Source organism: Beta vulgaris, chromosome 8, assembly GCF_026745355.1.
Source record: "Beta vulgaris subsp. vulgaris cultivar EL10 chromosome 8, EL10.2, whole genome shotgun sequence".
Classification (NCBI taxonomy): Eukaryota; Viridiplantae; Streptophyta; class Magnoliopsida; order Caryophyllales; family Amaranthaceae; genus Beta; species Beta vulgaris.
In genome coordinates this window covers 4,351,915-4,378,535 of record NC_079209.1, presented here as the reverse complement: position 1 = coordinate 4,378,535, position 26,621 = coordinate 4,351,915, and the positions used below count along the sequence as shown (strand labels likewise).

Here is a 26,621-nt window from a genome sequence, read left to right as displayed (position 1 = left end):
CTGTCTGGTACTTAGAGGAATGTTTCTCGCCAGTCTCGGGTCGTCATCCGTGAGATGTGCTGCCAGCGCAGCCTCGTTCCACCCCCCTCCTTCGGTCATGAGTTCCGCCACAGTCAACCTAGCGTCACTCTCAATGTTTGGAGTTGGCACCACCGCCACCGTATCTCCTGGTAACCACGCATCCTCCCACACATTAATGCTCCTGCCATCCCCCACTCTCCATTTTAGACCCTCCAATAGCAATGCCTTCCTTCCCCGAATACTACGCCAAACAAAACTTGGGTCGAAACCCCTCCGAGCTTCAAGAAAACTCGAGCCCCTGTAGTATCGGGCACTCATGATGTTATGCACAATCGATGCCTCATCACACATTAGCCGCCAGCCCTGCTTTGCGAGGAGTGCTTGGTTGAAAGTTCGTAAGTCTCTAAAGCCCATGCCACCCATCGATTTCGGGAGACATAATTTTTCCCAACTCAACCAATGCATTTTGCGCTCGGTCCCCCTAGCCCCCACCAGAAACGTGCACACATCGAATTAATATCATCAAGAATTCCTTCTGGAAGTGCAAAAAGACTTATCATATATGTGGGAATAGATTGAATAACCGATTTCAAGAGCACTTCCTTCCCCGCACGAGACAACAGCTTCTCTTTCCACCCTTGTAGTTTTTTCCATACTCGCTCTTTTAGGACAGCAAATACCATCTTTTTGGACCTACCAATCACCGTCGGAAGACCCAAGTACTTGTCATGTTTCACAACCTCCCGAACACCAAACAAATCCCTGATTTCTGCTCTCCTGCAACTCGTCACTTTCTTACTAAAAGACACTTCAGATTTATTGAAATTAATTTTCTGCCCAGATGCTCTTTCATACGTACTGAGAATATCAGTCACCACAAAACATTCCTGAAGCGTCACTCTAGTAAAAAGGATACTGTCATCTGCGAAAAATAAGTGAGAAACTCGCAGAGCAGAACGACACACACGAGCACCATGAATCAAGCCCTCATTCGCCGCTTTTGACAATAAATTAAAGTGGAAAAGGCCTCTGCACATAGGAGAAATAAGTAAGGGGACAGCAGATCTCCTTGCCGCAGCCCCCTAGATGGCACAATATTCCCCTCCACTCTCCCATTCAATTTGAACGAATAAGTTACACTTGATAAACAAGTCATAACTTTATTTATCCACATATTGCTGAAACCCATTTTTAACATCACCTGCTCAATAAAACTCCATTCCACCCTATCATAAGCTTTACTCATATCCAACTTAAAAGCCATAAAACCCCGTTACCATCCCCACGCCGTTTCATACAGTGAAAAATTTTGGATGGTAAGTAGTAGGAGACTAGTAGTAGTATTACGCTAGTACCTAGCAACTAGTAAGATTAAGGCTCTGTTTGGTAGGGTGTAAAACATTTTCAGTGTAAAATGATTTTCATGAAAAATAATTTACAATGGAAAACACAATTTCAAAATTAGTTTTCCGTTGTTTGGTTCTATGTAAGAAAAATGATGAAATGAAAGGAAAATAAAAGGGAAGATAAAGAGGTAATGAGAGAAGAGTACAAGAGAGATAGGAAAAACAGTTTTCCAAAAAAACGTTTTACGTCATGCCAAACGGAGCCTAAGAGACACCATAAGGGGAAAAAACAAGAAGCGCAGTTGAAAGAAGAGAGCTAAACAAACAGCAAACAGAAAAAAAGTAAAAGTCAAGGCAGCAAAGATGAGCGGAACAGGAGGAGGAGGAGGTGGTGGTGGTGGCGGCGGCGGCGCACAGGTAAACCACTCGTTAGCATTCCGAGTAATGCGACTATGTCGTCCTTCTCTTCACGTCGAAACTCCTCTCCTTTTCGACCCTGCTGATCTCCTCATCGGCGAAGACAATTCCACCAATCTCTCTCCTCTTTTCTCCGATTCTCTCTCCTCAAATTCCGATCTCTCTTTTCGCTCTCGTTTCCTTCTCTCTGATCCTTCTAATGCGTCTGGTCTCTCTGGCCTCCTCGTTCTCCCGCAATCCTTCGGGTTCGTCTTCTATATATCATCTCTCTCATGTTTGTTTCTTTGTTTTTCTTGTTGATTTTGTTTGTTTGATTTTTGATTTGTTAGGGCGATTTATTTGGGAGAGACGTTTTGTAGCTATATTAGTATTAATAATAGTTCCAGTTTCGAGGTTCGAGATATTGTTATTAAGGTCAGTCATTGCTTTTTTTTTTTTTTTTTTGTTGTTGTTGTTGTTAATATTGTATACTTACAAATTTGATTTTGAGTGTAAAATGTTGCTGTTTTCTTCTTGTTTGGTGATTGAATTAACGAATGTGATGATCGGGGAATTTTGCTACATTACTATTAATAAGAGTTCCAGTTTCGAGGTTTCGTTGATTATGAAAGTAAATGTTGCTGTTTTGTTGTTTGCTGATTGAATGAATGAATGAATGTGATGATCGGTAAATTTTGCTATGATCGTATTGATAATAGCTCTAGTTTCGAGATATTGTTATTAAGGTCAGTCATTGCTTTTTTTTTTTTTTTTGTTGTTGTTAATTTTGTATACTTACAAATTTGATTTTGAGTGTAAAACGTTGCTGTTTTCTTCTTTGTTTGGTGATTGAAATAATGAATGTGATAATCGGTGAAGTTTACTACATTACTATTAATAAGAGTTCAAGTTTTGAGGTTTCGTTGATTATGAGAGTAAATGTTGCTGTTTTGTTGTTTGGTGATTGAATGAATGTGATGATCGGTAAATTTTGCTATGATCGTATTGATATAGCTCCAGTTTCGAGGTTCAAGATACTTAGAAATTTGATTTTGAGAGTAAAATGTTGCTGTTTGGTGATTGCTGAATGAATGAAATAATGAAATCATAGGTGATTTTTGCTACACTAGTATTAAAAAGAGTTGCACTTTCGAGGTTCGTTGATTATGAGAGGTTAATGTTGCTGTTTTTTTGTTGTTTGGTGATTGGTAAATGACTGAAATGATTGGTGATTTTTGTAATATGAAGTATGATTTATGAATGTTGGATATTGTAAAGATGGATTGGAGTTTTAATTAAATTTGTGATTTTGTCACAATGTGGTGGTTTTTAAGAATTTGTCGTTGGTTGCAGGCGGAAATTCAAACTGAAAGGCAGAGGGTACTGCTATTGGATACATCGAAATCACCCGTTGAAACGATAAGAGCTGGGGGACGTTATGATTTTATTGTGGAACATGATGTGAAGGAATTGGGGGCACACACGTAAGCTGGACTAGACTATTGATAATGCTTACTGAATTTTGTCGTTCATATTGTTAATGCTTTCTTTCCCTGTCATCTTTAGGTTGGTATGCAGTGCTTTGTACAATGATGGTGATGCTGATCGCAAATATCTGCCTCAGTTTTTCAAGTTCATTGTTGCCAATCCACTTTCTGTTAGGACAAAGGTATCATCTTTTCATCTTCCTCTAAACACTAGGAATTTTTTTCGTGCACTGAACTCCATGCAGACTCTGCTGCTTCTGTTTATGAAGAAATATAATTATATATATATTCTCTTAACTTTGCTGTTCATGTTATTTTCTTCTGCAGGTTCGTCTTGTCAAGGTAGGTAGACTGATCTTCATTAGCAATTTTGGAGATAGTAAGTCCATAACTCCCTTATACGGTATAAATATATCAGATATACTATACGTTCCTGGTTGTTATTGCAGCAGTTGAAAGTTGTGTTCAAACCGTCCATTTTTGTCAAATCAAGCCATAACTCTGTCTATCTGAAATTGATTTTGTGAAATGAGGTTGAGCAGCTTAGGGACTCAGCTAACTCTAAGTAGAACTAGATACTTAATCACTAAACTGTACAAATTGCTGCAATTGGGATCCAACTTTCTTACTTTGAGGGGGTTTCTAGTTTGAAGTCTTAGTCTCTCCTCATGTAGTTTAGCTGGGAGCCTGGGATCAATCTCTATTCTCTTTCCTTCTGTTCATGAGGATTATGTTGCTATTGTTGGCTGGGAGCTGGCTTCTTAGAAAACGTTCATTTCAATTCAGAAAACATCAATAAAAGTTAGGTTTAAATGTTTAATTAGTAGAAAAAAGTTTTGGCTTTCAAAATTTAGTTTTTAGTATAAATCAATTTTATTACTTCATACAACAAAGAAGCACTAAATATTCAGCTGTAATCACTAATATTTAGTTTTTTCAGTAAATATGATTTGAATTTAGTAAAAATATGATGTAGAGAGAAGGGCGTCAGTTTTTTGAGTTTGCCTCTTTGGAGTAATCCATGTTCGGAGTCATTTTGGTTATTTTGAGGATTCAAGGAGATAGAATAAGGCTGTGTTCTTTTGGACTGAATTAATGAAAATTCAGTTGAGTTCTATTCTGTTAGTTTCCTCTCCCAATTTTCATTCAATTCAATTCAGTTCAGTTCAGACAAATTCAATTCAGTTCAGTTCAGTCCAACAGAACGAGCCTAAATGGTAGAAGGTCCATTTTTCCCTTGTTTGGAGGATAATGTTGATTTGTTCTTGTTTCTCTAGTATCTAATTCTACTGTTTGTGCATTTTCAAATAGATTGAGAGGTTGATGAATATTTATTTGCGGTTTAGGCCTAGTGATGTGAGGGATGATCATCTTGTGAGGTGGGATTCACTAATATTCAGTTATCTGCAGAAAAGATTTATTCGGACAAGGAGACTTAGGTCTCTAGGTTCTCTTAAGTTTGTGATGCATAAATCATAATGCTTTATTGGCAATTCTATCATGCATTTGTTTATAACTAAATATTACTTTTGGAGTCTCCACAAATGCCATATGAAAAAAATATACTGGGTGTTTTTGTTGTCGTCGTTAGTGATGGTATTCTTTTTGGGAAGGTATCACACCTTGCTACTTGCTTCGGAACAGAGTATTCTCTTTAGCTTTCTTGTGTGCTAGGCATTTGGGGATATAAATATTTTCTTTATTTTGGAGATTTAGTGGAAGTGGTTTATTTGCAAATTGTAATAATGTTTCTGATTGAGGTACATGTTTTCCTCTTGATTTGTGCACTCATTTCTTTGATGATGAATTTATACCTTTTCTTGTAAAAAACCTTGTTCCTACGTATTCCAATTGTGGTCTGTTTAAAGTCAATATATAGCCATAGTCCTGCTGTCATAGTATTTCTTACTGGTACTTAGCATATGTGATCAACACAACTTGTGTTGCTTTCCCGGATTTTCGGTATCTGCTAGCTGTAGTTTTATTATGCATACAAATGAGCTAAGATTTAAAATTGATCTCTGTTACTGATTTCTAAGAATTTCTAATTTCGAGATCATATGGAAGGTGGTTCTGATGATTACTCTTTATATCAAAAAATATTTCCCTATTATTTCTCAGGATCTCACATTCCTGGAGGCTTGTATTGAAAACCACACTAAAGCAAACCTTTACATGGACCAAGTTGAATTTCAGCCAGCTCAGAATTGGGGTGCCACAGTACTTGCAGCTGATACGTATCTTCCAGAAAAGAATGCGACTAGGTTGGTCAGCAAACTTTGTGGGAGCTCTCTGATTTCATATGAATTCTTATCTCTAGCAGCTTCTTTATCAGTGGTTAACTTTGAACAGTTTTACAGCGACAGAGAAATATTCAAGCCACCGGTTTTAATAAAATCTGGAGGTGGAATTCACAACTTCCTATATCAGCTGAAGTCGTCTTCACAAGAGTCTACTCAAACGAGAACCGAAGGAAGCAATATTCTTGGTAAACTCCAAATAACGTGGCGAACAAACTTGGGAGAGCCAGGCCGCTTGCAGACCCAGCACATCCTCGGCAGTGTAAGTGCTGAGTTAATTTATGCTATGCTGCTAATAGATTGAATTTGCTTGTTAGCCTGTCGATTCCCCAGTTTTGTGCTGTGTATATAATGTTGTACTTTCATCTAAGTAAGCTTTATGCAACGATCAATGTCTGAAACTAGAGTAAGCCATGACGACCTAGCCATTACCATTTCCGACAGCAACTTTGGTTTGTAATATGTCGGATGTGGTTTGAGATATGTGACGACATATGTGCAAAGCGCTTAGGTACTTACTTAGGGATAGTTCTATAACCTTCACCTATTGCTGTCTTGGATCATGTAGTTCATCTCAGCAGCAATCCTTCACTTTTGGTTTGTCAAGAAGCAGCTTTATACCTTCTGGGGATTAAACATGAAATTTGCTTAAATAAGGTTATTGTGGTTTAGTTACATCCTAGGTGTCTTTGCTAGTGACTTTTATCCCTCTTTTATATATACCCTTATATTCATTCCAATATATAGAAGGAATGAGAAGAAATGCAAAGAGATTGCCAATTACTTTTTTTAAGAAAGATTCTCTTAGAACAGCTTTTCAAATGCCACACATAAAAGGAATACATTGTTTTGCTTCTTTAATATGAAGCTTGAATTTTGACTAAAATAGAGTATTGAGATCTAGCAGCTTCATCAACATATTATATGTTAAAGTTCTGTTTTCCTTGGGTTTGAGGAACCAAACTTGTCATTACTAAACCAAATATGTTAAACCTAACTTACTTCATGATCTTATCTCCAATGGACTTAATTCTATTGAAATCTATGTCTGCTGTATTTATAGTATTTGTCCTTTTTTTTTTTATCATTTTCCAAGTTCAGTTCTTTTTCATTTTCAGTCTAGGGTTTATGGATTAGGGTTTTGTAGGGTTTATGATCTAGGATTTTAGGCTTTGGGCCTTAGGGTTTCAGGTTCACTTTCAATTTCAATTTCCATTGTTTTGTTGAACTTAACTTACTTTTTGTACTAAACTTATTTCACAGAATACAAAATCTTAAATTCTTTTGGTGACATGAGCACGCTTTTGTCGGATCTTAACTCGGTTATGGCTGAAACTTATTTTAATAAGATCACGAGAACACAGCAGAATGCTATAAGACACTGCATTGGGTTTAGTATTACTTCCTTTGTCCCATATTAATCAATATACTTTGATTGACACAGTTTCAGGAGCTTTATGTGACTTCTTTATTGTTGTTAGTGAGTAGTAGGGTATTTTCTCTATGTAATTAGTCTCATGTGGAGCCTCAACGTTTTGAAGTAAGAGTGTGGGGGTGATGCTTATTATTATTGTTGGAATTCCCATGAAGAGAGAGATATAATGTAAAATGGTGGGACCAAACAATTTCAGGAAGTGTATCATTTAATGCGGGACAGATGGAAATGAGAAGTGTATCGATTAATAAGGGACAGAAATAAGAAGTGTATCAATTAATATGGGATGGCGGTAGAACTTACTTGTGTATACTATCCTCTAGCGTTGTGAGTTGTGAATATGTTTTTTTTTGTTCTTGGTTCTCTTCTCTATTATGGCTACTAAATTAACTTGTTTGCAGGCTGTTCCTCGCAAAGAGATCGACTTGCAGGTGGTGAATATTCCACTAGCCATAATATTGCACAAACCCTTTGAGGTGACTTTTCTTTTCATTGTCATGTGCATAATTGCTGGTGGTTTTTGTTTTGGCCTGTTGGACTTGCTATAGGAAAAATTTTGTACAAATAGGGGGTCCAAACTTGTACATTCAAATATGTAATAGTGTGCATAGTACTACTTTGGATGTTTAGAAAATTTTTCCTAATGAAATGATACATTGTAGTTTGGGTCTTAACTCCTAATCGCTCCCCCAATTAAATGAATTCTTTGTGGAGAGGAGAAAATGGACATATCTATTATAGCGATTTTCTAGTATAATTATGCTCTACTATTACCACCTAAAGAAAAAAAGTCTAATATCATTGATAGGATAAGAAAAGAATGAGGTTTAACTTTACCTTTTGAAACTGAAGTTTGTAAAGACCACAAGTTTATTTTGAAACAAAAGGTATGATTATATGAATTTGCAGCGAGGAGAGTAAAATTAGACAATACTTCTCTCTCTAGTTGTCATGTTGCTGAGAAGAGCTGAACACGGGCCAGAATTAGAACAAAAGGTTAACTCTATAGGCCACACCAGCTGAGTTATATATATTTTTATGCTTTCCTCCTACAATATTAGCATCTAGCTTAATTATCATAGGGAGACCGCTGCCGCTGCCTCTGCCTCTGCCAGCTCCCTCTTAGTTCTGCCACTGTACTATAGGCACCAATATCTGTAAACCCTTTTTAGAACTGAATTATCTTATTGAGTATGTGTGAACATTGGAAAACCCTACTAGGTGACACGTGTGACTAGATTTGGCACAATTAAAGGGCTGCATAGGAACATGATTTACACTTGCCACTAATGGGACATTGAAAGGGATTTCGTAGGGAGTTGCCATTGAATCTTCAAGGAAGATTCGTAAACCTTGTTGGATTCTAGAAAGCGAGCAGAACTGAGGATATAATCACGAAAGAGACTAATCAACAAGGTTCCCCTTATGGTTCCATTACAAAATGCATAACTTAATTGATCTTGAACCAAAGTGGATACATGATCAAGGCGCCGTCTAGGCCATGATTCCAAATCCGCCCGCAATGCAGCCTTTACTAAATATAATCGGCAATATTCATCCTTTCTAAATTAACTCATAAACCATATCAGTAACCTAAAATAGACAAATACACAAAATTGATTTACTAGCACATTTGATCTATTAAAGGCGGTATCTTAATTTAGAGCATCATATTACAAAGTACTCAAACTGTTTGTTCATAATTATCTAAGTTAGGCGTGGATGCATTTTAAAGGTCTTAATTGGCAAGAATATACCAAAATTGGTTTATTAGCACATAAGATCTATGAGAAGGTGATGTGCTAGCTCAAAACATCATATTAGAAGGTACTTAAACAGTAATTCCATAATAAACTAATGTCAAATAAAAAAGAATAACACAAATTATGGATAATATACATGGTTAAACAATTTATACTGTCTTAATAATAACACAGAAGATTAACAATATACATGGTCTTTGTTTGCTAAAGTAGATTTTCTTTTCAGGTACAACTAAGTCTCTCAAACCAGACAGAGAGAGCCCTGGGGCCTTTTGAGATCTGGTTTTCAGGGGATGCCAATGGGGAGAGGGCGTTTATGGTTAATGGCCTTCAAACTATGGTAAGTACTGTATTGGCTTAGAGGTTAGAACGGAAACTAAATTGTGCTTAGCTTTTTATTATGATTGTAACATCTGCACTTCCATTAACCCAAAAGATTGCTGACACAATGTTGCAATATCTAACCTCTGGTCTATAGGTATTTTCTCTATGATGTTTTGCACTTTCCAAACTTAAACTTTGACAATTATTTCTCTAATTATATAGTAGAAAATTGTGTGATGATTTACATTTATGATTTATGAAAGTACTTCCCGAGATTAATTTTGGAATATTACTTTTAAAAATTGAATTATTCACTTTTAACATAATAGTGCCAATTCTTTAACAAATTTGACTTCAAAAGGTCTTGCAGGTCATTTATCTGGGATGGAGGGATTACTTGTTAGTTGTTAGCATGTTGCATATGCTGTATATCATATGTAGACTCTGACACTCAGTAGCATAATGGACAGTTTTTTGTCCTGAATGCCTTAAAAACTTTCAGTGAAATTCTCAGTTTGATTAGCTCACCACCTTTTCTCAAGCTTTTTTAGGGCAAGCTCACATATCATACCTTGTCTTTTGGACCCTGCAGATACTTTGTTATTGAGTATAACTTATATTTCTAATACATGTGTACAGGCTTTGCCAGAGGTTCGCGCTTTCAGTTCCACTGAATTAAGCATGGTAAACAGCTTCCCTGTAGTATTTTCATCTTTTCCATATGCGCTTTCAGTTTTTTCTCCTCCCTGCCTCCCCCCTCTCTCTCTGACCTTGAATGGTGGAAAATCTTGCTTTTCACACTGGTTAAGATTTTTTCTTTTTCACCACATATAACTGGATTACGTACTGCCATTTTTGCCATTTCTACTCTTGATATATGTTGTTAGAAACAACGTTCTTCCAACACACTACTGTGTCAACCTAAAATACATTGACTCGTCCCTTCCATAATTAGCTGGCAAATTGTTGTTAAGTATCTATGCTACTAAACTGTACTGAACTAATAATCCTCTTCTTCGTTTAGTTAACATGTATACACTTAATAAGATCAATGGTGTGTAATTCAACTTTACGGACCCTGCTGACCCATAAGGATGTCTGGGTGTTCAGATTTTTATATTGGCATTGTGCATTTATCCTATGTTAGCAGTTGGCTAGAGTAATGTCTTGTTATTGATGAAACAAGTCTTGAAATGTACTGGTCATGTCATGCTAATATCTTTTGCTTAGTAGTGTCTGTTTTCTGTAGACATGAGGTGATTTAGATAGCCACACACTCACATGTTACATGAGTGTGATGTAGCTGCTGGCACTTACTTCAACTGTCATTCCATATGAGCAAGAGTATTCTTTGTCATTTAATTTTGAGAATATATTCTGACAAGCTCCCCAAATGTCTTGGATAGTTTCGGGTCAGAGTAAAAATGACTCGGCACTGTTATAATTTTTGATATCATACTTGTACGAAAACATACTTACAAATTACAATGTGAAGATGTGTTATTCATGTTTGAAAAAAAAAACGTAAATGAGGTCATTTTGTTATGATATTTGCTTAGTTATGTTGATAAATAGTATTTAAGTTTATATTGAAAACCAGTACCTAATCTTGTTTCAGACAGAAAGAGTGGTTATATTGGGTGATAAACTTTCCATTGTAAGAAAAACTATTTAGGTGAGCATAGTATCCGTAATGTCTTTGCAATAACAGCTGTAAACTGTATGGAGGGGAAGCCTAAGAAAATCATTTCTTTAATAGTTCAGAATAGGCAAATGATGAATGTCATGGATGTGACGTGACGTTTAATAATTTAGATCAGATTTCGACGACGAGCATACTTTTCTAATAATTGTGATTTTTGGATGCAGAACCTGATTGCAACTAAAGTTGGAGTCCAGAAAATCACAGGGATTACAGTTTTAGACTCTGTTGAGAAGAAATCTTATGAGCCCCTTCCAGATCTAGAGGTATGTCACTGGAAGTATAATCTCCATTATACTCAACCATCAATTCCTAATTTAAACCTTTGCTCATGTGGTCGAGAGTGACATGGTAGACATTCTGATAGAACTGTTTGAATGAGGAACTGAATGTGCATGCCATGTAACTGGAATCATCAATTTACCTGGTGTAAACCTCATAATGTTAACAATATGTATCAAATTTGCTGCAATCCATTAGATTAGAGGTTTGAGCTTAAATATTGACTCTTTTACACCATACCATTGCATGAGCTACTTTCATATTTTTCTAGCTCAGACAGTTCAGCCTTTTTGTGCAATATACTGCTCATGTAAAATAATGCTCCATGTAATGTCAAATTTTGCTATTGCACTTGCAATAGCATTTTAGTCTACAAAGCATTCAATTAGAGATCATTCTGGGTTTTCATATTTAATTAATGGTTCTATCTATCGTGCTGTAGATTTTTGTTGATTTGGATTGAACTCTGGCACAAATGTGATGGGGAGACTTTGAATTGTGGATTGAATGCTGAATGACTTGAGCAAGATGGAGTTCTGTTTACTGACCTAAAGAGTAAAGACAACGTGTGCCCTCGCCATGGCTAAAGCCAAAACCAGAGAGATTTGCATCTGCTAAGGAGCTGTTTAAAGTGGAAAGACTGGAGCTCTCATCTAAATTTAACATGCAGTCAGCAAGTTATTTTTGTGATGCGGCTAATATTGTAAAGACAGAATTCACTCTCATTTGTTGGTTTCTACACGGTAAAGCCCCTCGGATTTGGGTTGCTTACTAGAGAGTAGCAAAGAGATCTTAAATTTTAATCTGTTAGTACTTGTACATGTAAAGTATAATCTATAAGGTAAGTAATTTTCAATATTTTTAATGTCCTGCCTCGGTTAAATTTGCTAGGGCACTGAAGGAAACAAACATCATCGCCATTTTGGCGGGATATATACAATAGAGAAGCATGGCTGGATCTGGTTTTGTGGTTTCTAGTTGGTTGCCATTATTCTCTAATTTTGCTATACATTAAGCTGGCTGAGTTATATAATCACAAAGGCGGGAGACAAAAGCATTGTAAGGTACCAAAAAAGTTTACAGGGGGGTGGAATATGTGATTAAATCTTTGTTATCTGTAATCTCCATACCCTGAATATGTGATTAAATCTTTGTTCAACTATCAATTTGGTATACATCTTTTCATGGTGGTCTTTTTTTTTTCGTTCTTCATTAATGCATGTGGCCGTGATCAGGGTCACCTACCTCAGAGGCATGCATAACCCAATTGAGAAACCATTGCTTCTCTGTAGGTCAGAATTCGAGTCCGCATTTGGGAGACGGAAGCCATTGCCACTAGAGCAAATGCTCGATTGATTGGAGCTCCTGCTTTTATTTTTTTTGACGTCGGACCCTCTGGCTTTTTTGTTACATGTAATGTGTGGAAATGAGAGTACAAATTAGATTGAAATTCTCCATCTCCCCACTAAGGTGTTTTGTAGGAGAAGGAATGAATAAGGGGAATTGAGAATTTCAATTTGAAACGTTTTTTTTTTTTTTTTGACATCAAGGAAATTTGCATTAATGAAAATTGGGAGTACAACCTAATGGTAATACAACCAAACTAAACAAAAACAAGAAACAACAGACATTATGGAAACTACAAAAACGCGGAAAAACAAGTTAACATAAACACTAACTGATAAAAATCCAGTCCGAAGAACGTTTGTCTTGTGCAATGGGGAGTGAAGGTGGATGTGAGAGAAAATCTGTTGAAAGACACAACTCTGACGATCTTCATAGAGAGATTGCCGTACAACTGCTAGTAGATCCTGTCCACTAGGCACGAAATCCCAAGGTCCTTGATGAGCCTCCTGGGATTCTCCTGATTTGCTGAACAAAGAAGTCACTTTCGAGAGTGACTTCGGACCCTGCTGCGAGGGTCTTCGAAAATAAGTCACATTAGACTGAAACCCGAAAAACAAGGTGGAGGTCTTCACGTGCCCCAAATCAAGTTGGGGGGCTTCCCACAAGATGCGTTTTTGAGGTGTGATGACACATGAAGTCATCACGAGTATTTGGGGCGAGTTAGATTGATGAACTACGCCCCACTGACGGATCCTAAGATCCAAAGCGACAAACCCAAATCCATAAGATCGACAAACAACATATCTTAAACAAACAACCATGAAGATAATGAAAACATTAAAGACCACCCGACACATAGAGCCACGCCGGCAAACAACACCGGCAAGAACCTGCAGCACACGCTTCCTTGGCACACTAAATACACTGACGCCAACTAACACTAGCGGGGGACGGGGAGGGGACACGCGACTACACTTAAACCTAACCAGGGGGACGGGGAAGGGGAAACTTAGACTAACCACCTTAAGAGGGGGAGATCGGGGAGGGGAGACTCCTGACCAAGGAAGCTGGGTGTTAAGCGCCACACAGCCGAGCCCAAACGGGGGTGGGATAAAGAACAGACCACAAACAGGGGTAAACGGGGGAGGGGAACACATTGAACAGGGGAGAGGGTGGACTCGCACAGACTCGGGGAACAACTAAGAACTGGGGACGACCGACGCACTAAAGATGTGGGTGGTGCGAAACTGGGGAGGGTGACGCACCGACGAACAACAAAAGGCGACGAAGAGAAAAAAAGCGATGAAAACAGAAAAAACCAAAAACGAACAAACAAATCGAAAGCACCGACAACCCGATCCACGGAGGGGGAAACACAATCCCCGGAGGGACCGACGCAAAACAGGGGGGAGAAACGAAGAGGGAGGCGCAGGTGAGGGGAAAGGGAGCGAAACAGTGGTGGAGAGAACGGGCGCAAACAGAGGGCTAGGAGAGAAACTAACTACCTAAACTAACAGCAGGGGGCTCGCCGGCGATCGAGGAGCGGCGCGGCGCTCAGACCGGCCTCCGGCGAGCCTGTGCGGCGGGTTGTGTTTTGTGTTTTTTTAGGTTAGGGTTTGAGAGAGTCTAGAGAGAGAATCGATATAATTTTCCTTGATAGGTACAACTTATTCAATTTGAAACGTTACTTGAGACTAAATAATCCTTACTACAATGACCATTTCGTATTTTAAGATAACTTTGGTTATTTTGATAGAAATGGTTGAACTAATTCACTTGGGAAATCTTACTCTTCACTCTTTTTATAGTTTATTATAATTAAATAATGTCTAAAACGCACAAGAAATTTTCTAACCCTTAATTGATTACCTTCACATGCTGCACGCAATGTTGTAACTTCTAAATGTACTCCTTAAACTTGGGGGTATGTAAAGTCCTTCTCATATCTTTTCCCACAAGGATTGAGGAATGCTTACTGAAAATATGATTATTTTTGTTGATTGTCTTGGGAGCTTTCCATAACAACACTGCTATCTATTTTTACTTTTTAGGGCTCCAGAGAATTATAAACATATATGACAGTGGAGTAATTTTTTATGTTATTATTTCAGCTATAGAGGTGATTGATAACCAGTTCATTGGGTAAACTACCCATTAGAAATAGACTGTTAAGAAATCATTAACATTACTGAATATGGACTCTATTAGTTGTTTAGTAAAGTGAAGTTGCATTTAGCAACTAAGTTAATATTTTATGGATATTCCTATTACTTTAGTAATAAGTCCTAAGTCTTATTTTCTATTCCATACAACTTTTTTGGACAAAAGATATTCATTACGAATAAACATTATAACATTAACGAACCTGCTATATTGATATGCATATAAGAAGCTGAAAGTGAAATAATTAAGCAAAATAAACATTAATAATACCAATCAACAAATAATTTTGTCATAATCTCTCAAAATTAATTTGGGGTTGTTCGCTGAACTCAAAATAAGGACTTGATCTTGGAAGTCTCATGTCAATTAATTGCCACAAACTTTGGTCGAGGCTTGAGAGCAGACGTGAAACTTAAAACTCTCTCCAAGACTTTGTGTGTGATAGAGCCACAAGATGTGATAATAGGACGCATTGTATGCTAGTGGTGTCAGAAACAGATCTGACCGCTGGGTCAACCTGATTCTGACCTGACTTGAACCTGGTTCGACCTGTGAGAGTCAGTCCCCAGACCTGACCGAAACCTGACCTGGGATTACCCAGACCTGACCGGCACCTGGCAAGATTATATGTTGACCTGACCAGACAGACCTGCATTAAAACTCAAACCCGACAGTATTTAACCAAATGTTACTAAAATTCAATTATTTTTTTATATCTATAAAATCATTTAATATATAAATTTATAAATTTTGTTATACTTAATAATTAATTAAATAAAAAAATAAATTATATTTAATTTAAGAGTTAAACTTGAAATATCATTTACTTGTTTATATTATCTATAATTATCTAATATCCCCATTCTCAAATAATATTAAAAAATATCTTATTAAATCCTATATACCAAATTTATTATTCCATTTTAATATTCTACTAAATTTTCCTCATTTTTCTACCAAATTATCCAATTTTAATATTCTACCAAATAATATCTCACATGCTCGTAACACTATACTAAACAACAACATATGAGCTCATAAAAAATCTGCAATTATAATAAATTATATTTAAAAAATCAAAGTTTAGTGAAATTAAATAAAAATCACACAAAAAGAATAAATGTGAAATTATATGAAATTACATAAAAATCAATAAATCTGGGGACAAAATTGAACATATTACACAAAAATAAAATTAATCAACACAAAAATTAACAAATCAAACTAAAAAATCGAAAAAAACTTGAACAAAACTAGATCTGGCCGGACGAAGCGACGACGACAAGTGAAGACCGACGACGGCGAGCGACGAGAGAAGACCGAAGGTGACGAGCGAAGACCGACCAGCGAAGACCGTCGACGAGCGAAGGCCGACGACGACGACGACGAGTGAAGACCGACGACGAGCGAAGACGAGTGAAGACCAACGACGAGCGAAGACGAGTGAAGACCGACGACGACAAGCGACGAACGAAGACCGACAAGGGATGGAGTGGGAGGGGGTAGTGCCGTGGGGTGATTGTGAGGGTGGTAGGATGAGGAGAGAGAATGACAGAAGGAATAAAGGGTGGTTGGGTGGTTGGATGAAAGAGGGATGGGGATTAGGGTTTTAGAAAGGAGAGATGGAAGAGAGAAGGAAAATCAGAAATGGGAGATGAGTTTGAGTCTTGGAGAAATTGATGGTTAGATTTTGTTCCTTCTCAAATCAAGGGTTGTAATTCATGATCCATGACATTAATCTTTGGCCAATAGGAAAAGAGAATGATCTAACACATGGATTGATGACTTATCACATAATTGACAATCTTATATTTTTTATATTCTTACTAATCTTATCTTTGGTTTAGTAACTTCAAACTTTAATAATTAGTCAATTATTTTATTAATTTGAAATTATTGGTTATTTGATTGAAATTATTATGATTAGTGTATAAGTATTTTTATTGAAATTATTGTGATTAGTATTTATTAATTAATTATAATCTTACTAATTATTGTCTTGGTTTAGTAACTTACTAACTTAATTTGAAATTTTGGTTTTTTTTGTTGAAATTATTATGATTAGTATTTAAGCCATAACTATCATTTATTAATTAGCATATTATTATTATTATTATTATTATTATTATTATTATTTAATTACAATTGTGAATTGAGCTTCTAAATTTAACATGAAGACTACTATCTAAAATACATTAATCTATATACTAATTTAGTTTAGCCTAGTGATTACCCCTTACATTGGCTTCCGTCGCGTTCTACTCATATTAGCTTCTGTTGATCGACTTTAACCATCATTATCACCAATTGTGATCACATTATACTCGTATTGTTTTTTGGTTAATGATATGAGATTTAAAAAAATGATAATGTTTATGGACAAGGGAATAACCGAGTAACTGACTAAGAGTTAGGTTACTAAATATGGTTGTGCTACTTATGCATACGACCTCATTATAATCACTAGGCCTAACATAACCGTCGTTGTAAACACATGGATGTATGATTGTCATTTGTTATAGTATTATAACATATTAAGATTCGTTTACTAATTTATAATCAATAGGTATTAGACTGTTTTGCAATTATTTTGATATCAATCTTATATTAAAATGATTCAACATATTAGTAATTATATGTTATTGTTAGTATTCATGTTCTTATTTGTATTCCTATTGCTATTGTTAGCCTTGTTATTATTACTGTTATTATTTGTATTTTTACCTATTATCATTGTCGCTTTATGTTTATTAGTATTATTATTCTCATTACCATCATGACTATTTTACAAACTTATATATCAATCATAATGCTTATAATAATAAATCATCAATATAAAGTTTGAATTAATTGTCTAATCGTTATTATTATCGTTGGTTATAGTAGGTAATATTAAAACATATGAAGAGTCGTTCTACTTCTTTACTCATTAGAGTAGTTTTACGCAGTTGATTATCGAAATAAGAGTTGACTAAGAGAAGTTAAGAGAAGACCACAAATACTTTTATTAATACGATTCGTTTACATATATATACAAAGTTAAGAGAAGACCACAAATACTATACTAGTATTAAACTATAGTATAACATAAAAACAATTAACTTAAATAATCTTATAGCTTATAAAGACAAGGGAGTGTTATTGTTGTTAATATTGTACTAGTATTAAACTATATGGTTGTTAAATGCTGACAAGTTACTACTTGTTAACTATTTTAGTTAACTTATGGTTGTTATTGTTAACAGTTAACTTATTTTAATAAGTTATGATTAACTATTTTACTTAACTTATGGTTGTTACTTGTTACATGTTCTTATGATTAACTATTATCATTTTCATTTGATGTTTATTTGTAGTATTGTTCTCATTACCATCATAGCTATTTACAAACTTGTATATCAATCATAATGCTTATAATAATAAATCATTTATATGAAGTTTGGAATTGATCGTATACTCGTTATTATTGTCGTTGGTTATAATATATAATATTAAAACATATGAAGAGTCGTTCTACTCCTTTACTCATTAGAGTCGTTTTACGCAGTTGATTATCAGAAATAAGAGTTGACTAAAAGAATACATTAAACATCACGGTAATCAATATAGTGTTTTTATTGATTTTTCGTTGTCATCCTTATATTTATCGCGCGCGCGCGCGCGCGCGCACACACACACACACACACACACACACATATATCGATCTTAATACTTTTATTAATATGATTCGTTTACAAAATACATAACAAAATCAAGATGACCCGACCAGGAGTTACACGAAGTTGAATTGGCGTACAATAGCGAATGGACCCGATGTTTCACAATGATCGAACTAAGGTCATTACTAATTCAACCCGAGTACATTTCACTTAACTCAACCGTACATGGAACTTAAATACGACCTTCGCAAACCCGGCAAAAAAATGTCAATGGACGATTATACCCGGGAATGGATCGACTTGTAAATGGAACGTTCAGACCTGTCCGGCACCCGGGAATCCAATGATTCAAATGTGTTCGACCCAGTTGAACAAAACCTGACCAGTCATGACCCGGGGCACTGACAATCAGAATTCTGACCTGTCCGGGTATGACCTGGTTCGCCGTGGGTATACCCAGAACCTGTTTACTAACCTGTTTTGACACCACTAATTGTATCTTCCAAAATTTGTTTTTCTTGCCCAAGTGTATTGCATGAAGTCGTTTTTTTTTTTGTTTTTCTCGAAGAGTTTGCAAAGAAACTAAAGGATGATACAATAAACGAGTTTGTGGGGGAAAGTTCAGTATGGGCACACTACTAAATACTAATGGTGACAAACACACCGACACACGTGAATTGTGATTGCAGAAGATGTCCAACAAAGTATTTTGGTTGACCAACACATATGCTTAGATCAACTGATAAGAGAGTTGATTGAGCTTAATCAGAGGTCTCGATTCGAACCCTGAGAACGCAACAAAGTGTGTTGGGAGAGCTTTCCCTTCAATTGGGGCCTGACCAAGCTCGAATCCGAATTAGTCGGGATCCAAAAATGGATTTCGGAAACCAGGTATGGTTCAACAAAAAAGAAAAGTATTTTGGTTGTGGCCATCATTATTACAATGCCTTCATGGTAGCAATTTATGATTTTAGGACTTAGAATTTGCAAATTAATTTCATCAACAATAAATGCAAAGTATAAAAGAACTTTAGAGTTTTAGTCTCTCTAATGGAGGAATTAGAATGAAAAACAAAAAAGAGGAGGAGAGAGAGCAAAAGTTCATCTAATTTATGGCTAGAATAAATCTTAGGGTTCTAAAATGACTTTGAAAGATTATATATGACCCCCTAAAGTTTACAAAGAAACCCAAACAAATCCGGATTAAACTGTATAAAATCATGCAAAGCACAAAACAGAGTCCAATCGCCCGCCCAGGCCAGACAGCTCGTCCACCCGGGAAAACCATGTTCCCGTCCGGGAAAGAAAAACCAAAAGTTCCTACCTCCAATTTTCCCAACATAGAACGGGCGCCCGATAAACCCCCGCCGAGCCACCACCACACCCGGCTGGGAACTAGGCTTTTCCACCATTTCTTCTTCTTGGAAAATGTGATAAGTGCATATTCTAACATCATTTAGTTGCATATTAGGGGTCATTTTCATGTATCATTAGAGAATTTGCATTGCATTTATGCATATTTAGGTCCCTTTCTATAACCCATTAAAAAAAGGTCCCTTTTTATAAGCTACAATACTTTCACGAGTTGTTTGGTCTTTTGATATAATTTCAGGTATTTATACTCCTTTTAATGTAAATCATGATCGAGGCACTTATATTACCTTCAAAGCGACATATTATATGCCCAAAACGGTTTGGAATTGAAGAAGATACAAATGACTTTGTGTACTCGTGCGATATATCTACACCATTTTACTCATACCTTTTGACTCAAAAACGATAATAAGCTAATTCGAACTTGGTTGGAAACTAGACTTGAAGATCTTTCCAACGATATACTACATGCGCCAAAAAAAGCTTTGCATCAAAATTTATAGCTGTTTGAAGTTGAGTTGGGAAATCTGACGGTTACAGGACAACACGTCCGTGTCACTTTTGACACGTTTTTGTCACACTGATTTCTTCAAGGTAGTAGCTTTTTTTCGTATACTAGTTTTTATGTTTACTGGTCAACACGTCCGTGTCACTATCGACACACCCGTGTTGGTCTACTCGCTCCATGACGTGTTTTGTTATGTCGGTGTTATTATTTTAGAAAGTTATAAATACTTTTTATTTGTTGAATAATGACGGGAGAGAGCTTTATTGTATACACTTTTTAGGATTTCTAGAGAAAAGTTAGAAAGAGAAACTTGTAGACCTTCATTGTTCTTCAAGACTATCTTTTTTCCATCAATTCAAGTATTTATTTTTTCCTTCTTTTCTTTTGTTTTCTATTATGAATTTTAATTATTATTCTCTAACTTGTTTACTTGTTTCAATTATGCTTGAGTAATTCTTTTATCTATTGTTAAGTTGAACTCTAGTATGAATTAATTCATGATTATTTTTTTATATTCCCAAATTAATTGTTTTTGCTTAATTGATTGTAAATATTTCAATACTAGATTAAGAATAATTAGTATTGTTATTATTTCATTGTCTTGATCACAACGACAATTGACTTTTGACGGATTTGGGGTATTTCAATTAAGGAGATGAAATTATTCGTTGGAGTAGGTAGAATGGATTGTTAGGAAGTTAGAATGTCGCGTTTAATGTCTTTAGTTTGCATATTCCATGGGAGTAGGCTTGAGTACATATTAAGGAAGACATAGATACTTGGAGATGTTTGTGGTACTTTATAGGGTGTACTCTTCCTTGTGTGCATTTAATTGATTAGTTTGGGATAGGAATTTTATTGTATTACTTCATGCTAGTGATGCGGATCCTTAACTCTAGAGTCTTTTTTTATATATTGGTTTTTTCACCAAATACCCCTGAGTTTTCGATTTATTCACGAGGTACCCTCACACTTTTGATAATACACGGGGTACCCCTCAGTTTCACTATAATACACTCAAATGCTCTTAATGACTAACGACGTTAACTGCCGTTAGTTATTAACCCTACTTTTCTATCTTAAATCCTAATTAACCCGACTAAATCCTATCTTCTAACAATAACCCCTAACGGCATAAATCCAAACCCTAACCCTACCCTCCCCTATCTTCCTATCACCCCTGCCCCTCCTCCACCCCAACAGCTACCAACTCTGCCCTCTCCTCTACCCCAACAGCCACCACCTCTGCCCCCATCATACCCCAGCAACCACCACCTCCACCCCCACCCCACCCCATCAACCACCACCTCCTTCCCCACCCCCAACAACTCCCTCCTCTCTCACCCCTTACAGCTTCCAAATTCGATTTTCACACCCCTACCCCTCACCCTCGTCGATTTTCGCACCCTTCACCCCAAACTCGTCGAATTCCGCACCCCCTAAGTCGGTTTTTGGGCTCACAACTGGCTTTAGCTTCGATGGCGAAGGAGAGAGTCATCTCTCTGCTGCAACCCTAAAAGCACCTTTTCGAGGAGAGAGAAAGAGAGCTTGTTTTACCTTCAATGGCGAAGGAGAGAGTCGTATTTGGACGAAAAAGGTCGAATCTGGGCGAAAGAGGTCGAATCTGGGCAAGAGAGTGGTCGAATCTGGCGAGAGAGAGGTCGAAACTGACGGGGAGGAGGGATGGCTGCAGAATTGACGACGAGGGGATGGGGGGATTGGGGGAGGGAGGGGGCGTTGCTAGGGTGGTGGACTGGTGGAGGGGGGGGGGCTGCGGGGGTGGGGGAGGGGGCAGGGTGTGGTGGCTGCTGGGGTCAGGGAGGGGAAAAGGGTGGTGGGAGGGGTAGGGTTTAAGGTTAGGGGTTAGGAGTTAGGATTAGAAGTTAAGATTTAGTTAGGTTAATTAGGGTTAATTAGGGTTTAATCAAGATTAAGACTAACAACGTTAACTATCGTTAGTCTTTAGGGGCATTTGGGTGTATTATTATGAGACTAAGGAGTACCCCGTGTATTTTCAAAAGTGCGAGGGTACCTCGTGAATAAACCGAAAACTCGGGGGTATTTGGTGAAAAAACCGTTTATATATTGATTAGTATATAGTTCACTCGACCATTATTAATGTTAATCTCCTGTAGTCTTACCATTATTTAAAGATAATCATAGAACAAATTTCTCTATGTGGGATCGACCGTCACTTATCCTATCAAAATAAGATAGTTATGCTATTTATTTTTGTTAGGTATACGACACGTCTATCAAAATGCAAGTCACAATGTTACACTTCACTATAAGCTAACAAGCTCACAGAAGTGCAGCTACTTCAAAAATTCTAGTGCTACAAAATGGATCAAACATGGCTCCGTTCCCCTGCCATCTTGCTCCTAATTTTATTTTTTCGGATGCCTAACGCTCTTAGCCCTACTTCACTATGGAACATACATCCTACAATTACCACTAATAATACTAACCTAAATTAGCTTATGATCAATCTTGTTTTGTTAATGTTTCTGTCTAGAAATTAAGGGTTCCGATTCCTTTGCTTAGGGAGTACCGGGTCAGATTCGAATGTCCTGAGTTCCAAGTCCGTACGCCGGAATCCTGCAAAAGTAATGGTTAGACTGCCCCGGGGGTGGTTCCGGGATCGCCTCTCCGACGCTCAAGTCAGTGATCAAGCTTAGAGAGATAAAGTCTAGAGAGAGATGCTCTGGTTTTTTAGGTAAGAATTCAATACCTTCTCATTGATGAGGGGGTTGAGTATTTATAGTGCTTGGGATATCCCAACTGTAGGCCAGCTGGGGGGCATTGACAGCTGGAATGCACCATCACAGGTGGGGCCCACTGGAGGCTCCAAGGCATTTAATGGGCTGGATTATCCTTGGTAAGCTTGTACCAGGAAATAAGCCCAAACAATTAGCCCCACGCCAGGAATGGGAAATATCGAGGCCTTGCTGAAATATTTCCCGTTTGTGGCGGAACCTAGGCAGTTTGGAACCCAGGTTGCCCTGCTTCTTAGGCAGGAAAGGAGGGCACGTGCCGACCCAGTCTTCTCAAGGAGAGGGGTGGCTTGAGTGCCGACCCGATCTCCTCAAAGGGAAGGGTGGCTTGAGTGCCGACCCGGTCTCCTCGAGGAGAGGGGTGGCTTGAGTGCCGACCCGGTCTCCTCAAGGAGAGGGATGGCTTGAGTGCCGACCCGGTCTCCTCAAGGAGAGGGATGGCTTGAGTGCCGACCCGGTCTCCTCAAGGAGAGGGATGACAGGAGTGCCGACCCGGTCTCCCTTAGGAGAGGGGTGGCTTGAGTGCCGACCCGGTCTCCCCAAGGAGAGGGGTGGCTTGAGTGCCGACCCGGTCTCCTCAAGGAGAGGGATGGCTTGAGTGCCGACCCGGTCTCCTCAAGGAGAGGGATGACAGGGGTGCCGACCCGGTCTCCCTTAGGAGAGGGGTGGCTTGAGTGCCGACCCGGTCTCCCCAAGGAGAGGGGTGGCTTGAGTGCCGACCCGGTCTCCTCAAGGAGAGGGATGGCTTGAGTGCCGACCCGGTCTCCTCAAGGAGAGGGATGACAGGGGTGCCGACCCGGTCTCCCTTAGGAGAGGGGTGGCTTGAGTGCCGACCCGGTCTCCCCAAGGAGAGGGGTGGCTTGAGTGTACGGCTCGGCCTAGGGACCAATGAGTCCAATGGTTGTCCGAGCCGGTGTGCTCGTTCGCTTAGTCAGTCAAGGAGGGCCTCCTTAGGCCGAGCCGGTTGAACGCGGCTCGGATGAGGGGCTAATGAGCCCCATGCTTGTCCGAGCCGGTGCCTGCTCTCGCTAAGTCAATCTGTGACTTAGGATATTTACTCAACCGAGGAGTGCCTCCAAGGGCCGAGCTAGGTGGACGCGGCTCGGATGAGGGGCCAATGAGCCCCATGCTCGTCCAAGCCGGTGCCTGCTCTCGCTAAGTCAATCTGGGACTTAGGAGACTTACTCAACCAAGGAGGAGTGCCTCCAAGGGCCGAGCTAGGTGGACGCGGCTCGGATGAGGGGCCAATGAGCCCCATGCTTGTCCGACCCGGTGCCCGTTGGTTTGAGGACGGGAGACTGCCGAGAACCTTGTTTGAATGCCGAACCGGGCGCAATACTCTCGAGTCGGCCCGCTGTTGAATTGTTGGCCATTGTCTGATACCAAGGCTCTTGGAATTCCGAACCGGGTAATGATGTTCCTCCATATGAACAACTGAACCTGCTTGTCAGTAATTGACGCCAGTGGCTCGGCTTCGGTCCACTTGGTGAAATAATCAATTGCCACAATCAGGAACTTCCTTTGCCCAGAAGCCATGGGGAAAGGTCCGAGCAGGTCCATGCCCCACTTGTCGAAAGGCAGGACTGCTTGAATGGTGGTGAGGGGAGTGGCCGGCGCCCTTGGTATGTCCGAGTGAATCTGGCAGGAGGGACACCGTCGGACTAAGTCCGAGGCATCAGCCTTTAAGGTAGGCCAATAATATCCTGCTCTTAGCGCCTTTCTGGCAATAGTCCGACCCCCTTGGTGGCTTCCACAGGCTCCTTGGTGTATTTCTCGGAGGACATAATTTCCTTCCTCGGGAGTTATACACTTGAGGAGGGGATGAGTGAAAGACTTTTTATAGAGCTGCCTTTCATGCCACAAGAACCAACCAGACTTATGCTTAACCCGGTCGGCTTCTTTAGGATCGCTGGGTAAGGTCCCGTCTCGCAAGTACTCCACAATTTCGGCCATCCAGTTTGAGGAGCGGTTGAGTACGAGCTGCTCCTTAGCATTTATGCTAGGTTCCTTCAACACTTCCCAAGTAATGGTTCTGGGGGCCGACCCCTCAGCAGAACTAGCCATCCGAGCCAGTGCATCGGCCTGCTGGTTTTCCGATCTAGGAATGTGGGTGATCCGGAATCCGGACAACCTTGCAATGACAGCTCGGGCTTTGGCCAAGTACATCCTCATGTTGTCCTCTTTGGCCTCATAGTCTCCGGAAATCTGACCCACTATAAGTTGTGAGTCGGACTTGGCAAGGATTGAGGTGGCTCCAGCTAGGATGCACAACTTTTATCGGCCGACCGGGAGAGGAACCGGCCGAGGGCCGCCAAGCAGCCGGTTAGGCGCTGTACTTCCCGTACATTCCGAGGCGATTTCATTTCTAAGACCGCTTTGATTTTGTCCGGGTTGGCCTCTATACCTCTCTCATCTACTAAAAATCCGAGGCATTTTCCCCCTTTGACGCCGAAGACGCATTTTTTAGGGTTGAGCATCATGCGATACTTCCTTAGGGTGCTCAGCGTTTCTTTCAGATCTTCAGGATGATCCGACTGGGCCTTGCTTTTGACAATCATGTCGTCAACATATACCTCAATGTTCCGACCCAATTGGTCGCTGAAGATCTTGTTCACGGTACGCTGATATGTCGCCCCGGCATTTTTGAGGCCGAATGGCATCATTTTGTAGCAGTAGACACCCTGAGGAGTGATGAACGCAGTATGAACCCTATCCTTCTCGGCCATGGGAATTGGTGATAGCCGGCATTTGCATCCATGAAGCTGAGAAGGGCGTGCCCTGCCGTTGAATCGACCAGCCTATCGATCTTTGGCAAAGGGTGATTGTCTTTTGGGCAGGCTTTGTTTAAGTCGGTGAAATCGACACACATTCGCCATGCCCCACTCGGCTTTTTGACCAAAACCACATTGGCCAGCCATTCCGAGTATTGACACTCTTCTATAAAACCCGCCTCGAGCAGCTTCTTGACTTCTGCTGCTGCCGCGGCATTTCTTTCGGGACCTTGGTGCCTGAGCTTCTGCTTGATAGGTCTGAACCCCTCTTTGATGTTAAGCTCATGGCACATGATTTTCGGGTCGAGCCCCGGCATTTCTGTGGCCTCATAGGCAAAGACATCTTGGTACTCCGTAGCACTTGGATGATATCTTGCCTTGTTTGCGGGTCCATGGCCTTGCCTACCCTGACAGTCCGACCGGGGTCCTGGCCGATCCGACTTCTTCGTCCTCTTCGGCTGGTTGAGGACGTTCATATTGCTTGGGGTTTTCAGTTATGTACACCCCGAGGCTCGTTGAGGGCTGACCCCCTTCATACTTTCTTTTTTTCGAGTCCTTTTGGACGTCGTTGTCCGAGTCCTTTTGGACGTCGGTATTTTTGAGGCTATTCACATAGCACTCTCTTGCGGCCTGTTGGTCGCCTTGAATTTTTCCTACCTTCCCGTCATCAGTCTCAAACTGCAAGAGGAGCTGGTAGGTGGAGATGGCGGCCTTGGCCTTGTTTAGCATGGGCCTCCCCATTATTATGTTGTAAGGCAAAGGGATGTCTACCACCAAGAAGTCGATCGGTAGGCTTCTCCCCTTACCCTTTTCCCCCATCCGAGTGGGTAATTTTATTGATCCGACCGGGTGGACAGAGTTCCCCCGAAGCCTATGAGCGGCTGAGCCATGGGGGTAACATCCCGTTCGGTGTATTCAGCTTTTTGAGGCAGTCAGGGTGATTATATCAGCGGATGAGCCGCTATCTAC

At 39.4% G+C, this 26,621-nt stretch overlaps 2 protein-coding genes across 2 annotated transcripts; one reads left to right on the top strand and one right to left on the bottom strand.

Annotated features, from left to right (window-relative positions):
• Positions 1-473: 473 nt before the first annotated feature.
• LOC125492933 (uncharacterized) lies at positions 474-1,058 on the bottom strand. Its single transcript, XM_048635687.1, has one exon. The coding sequence runs from the start codon at positions 1,056-1,058 to the stop codon at positions 474-476; it is 585 nt and encodes a 194-aa protein (XP_048491644.1).
• Positions 1,059-1,677: 619 nt separating this feature from the next.
• On the top strand, positions 1,678-11,909 carry LOC104900733 (uncharacterized). The gene is made up of 12 exons (XM_010688231.4): positions 1,678-2,029; positions 2,114-2,198; positions 3,117-3,247; positions 3,330-3,432; positions 3,578-3,592; positions 5,372-5,514; positions 5,611-5,812; positions 7,387-7,461; positions 8,975-9,088; positions 9,712-9,756; positions 10,942-11,040; positions 11,499-11,909. Exons 1-12 carry the CDS (start codon positions 1,731-1,733, stop codon positions 11,517-11,519), a joined length of 1,332 nt encoding a protein of 443 aa, XP_010686533.2. The 5' UTR covers positions 1,678-1,730; the 3' UTR covers positions 11,520-11,909.
• The last annotated feature ends 14,712 nt before the right edge of the window (positions 11,910-26,621 follow it).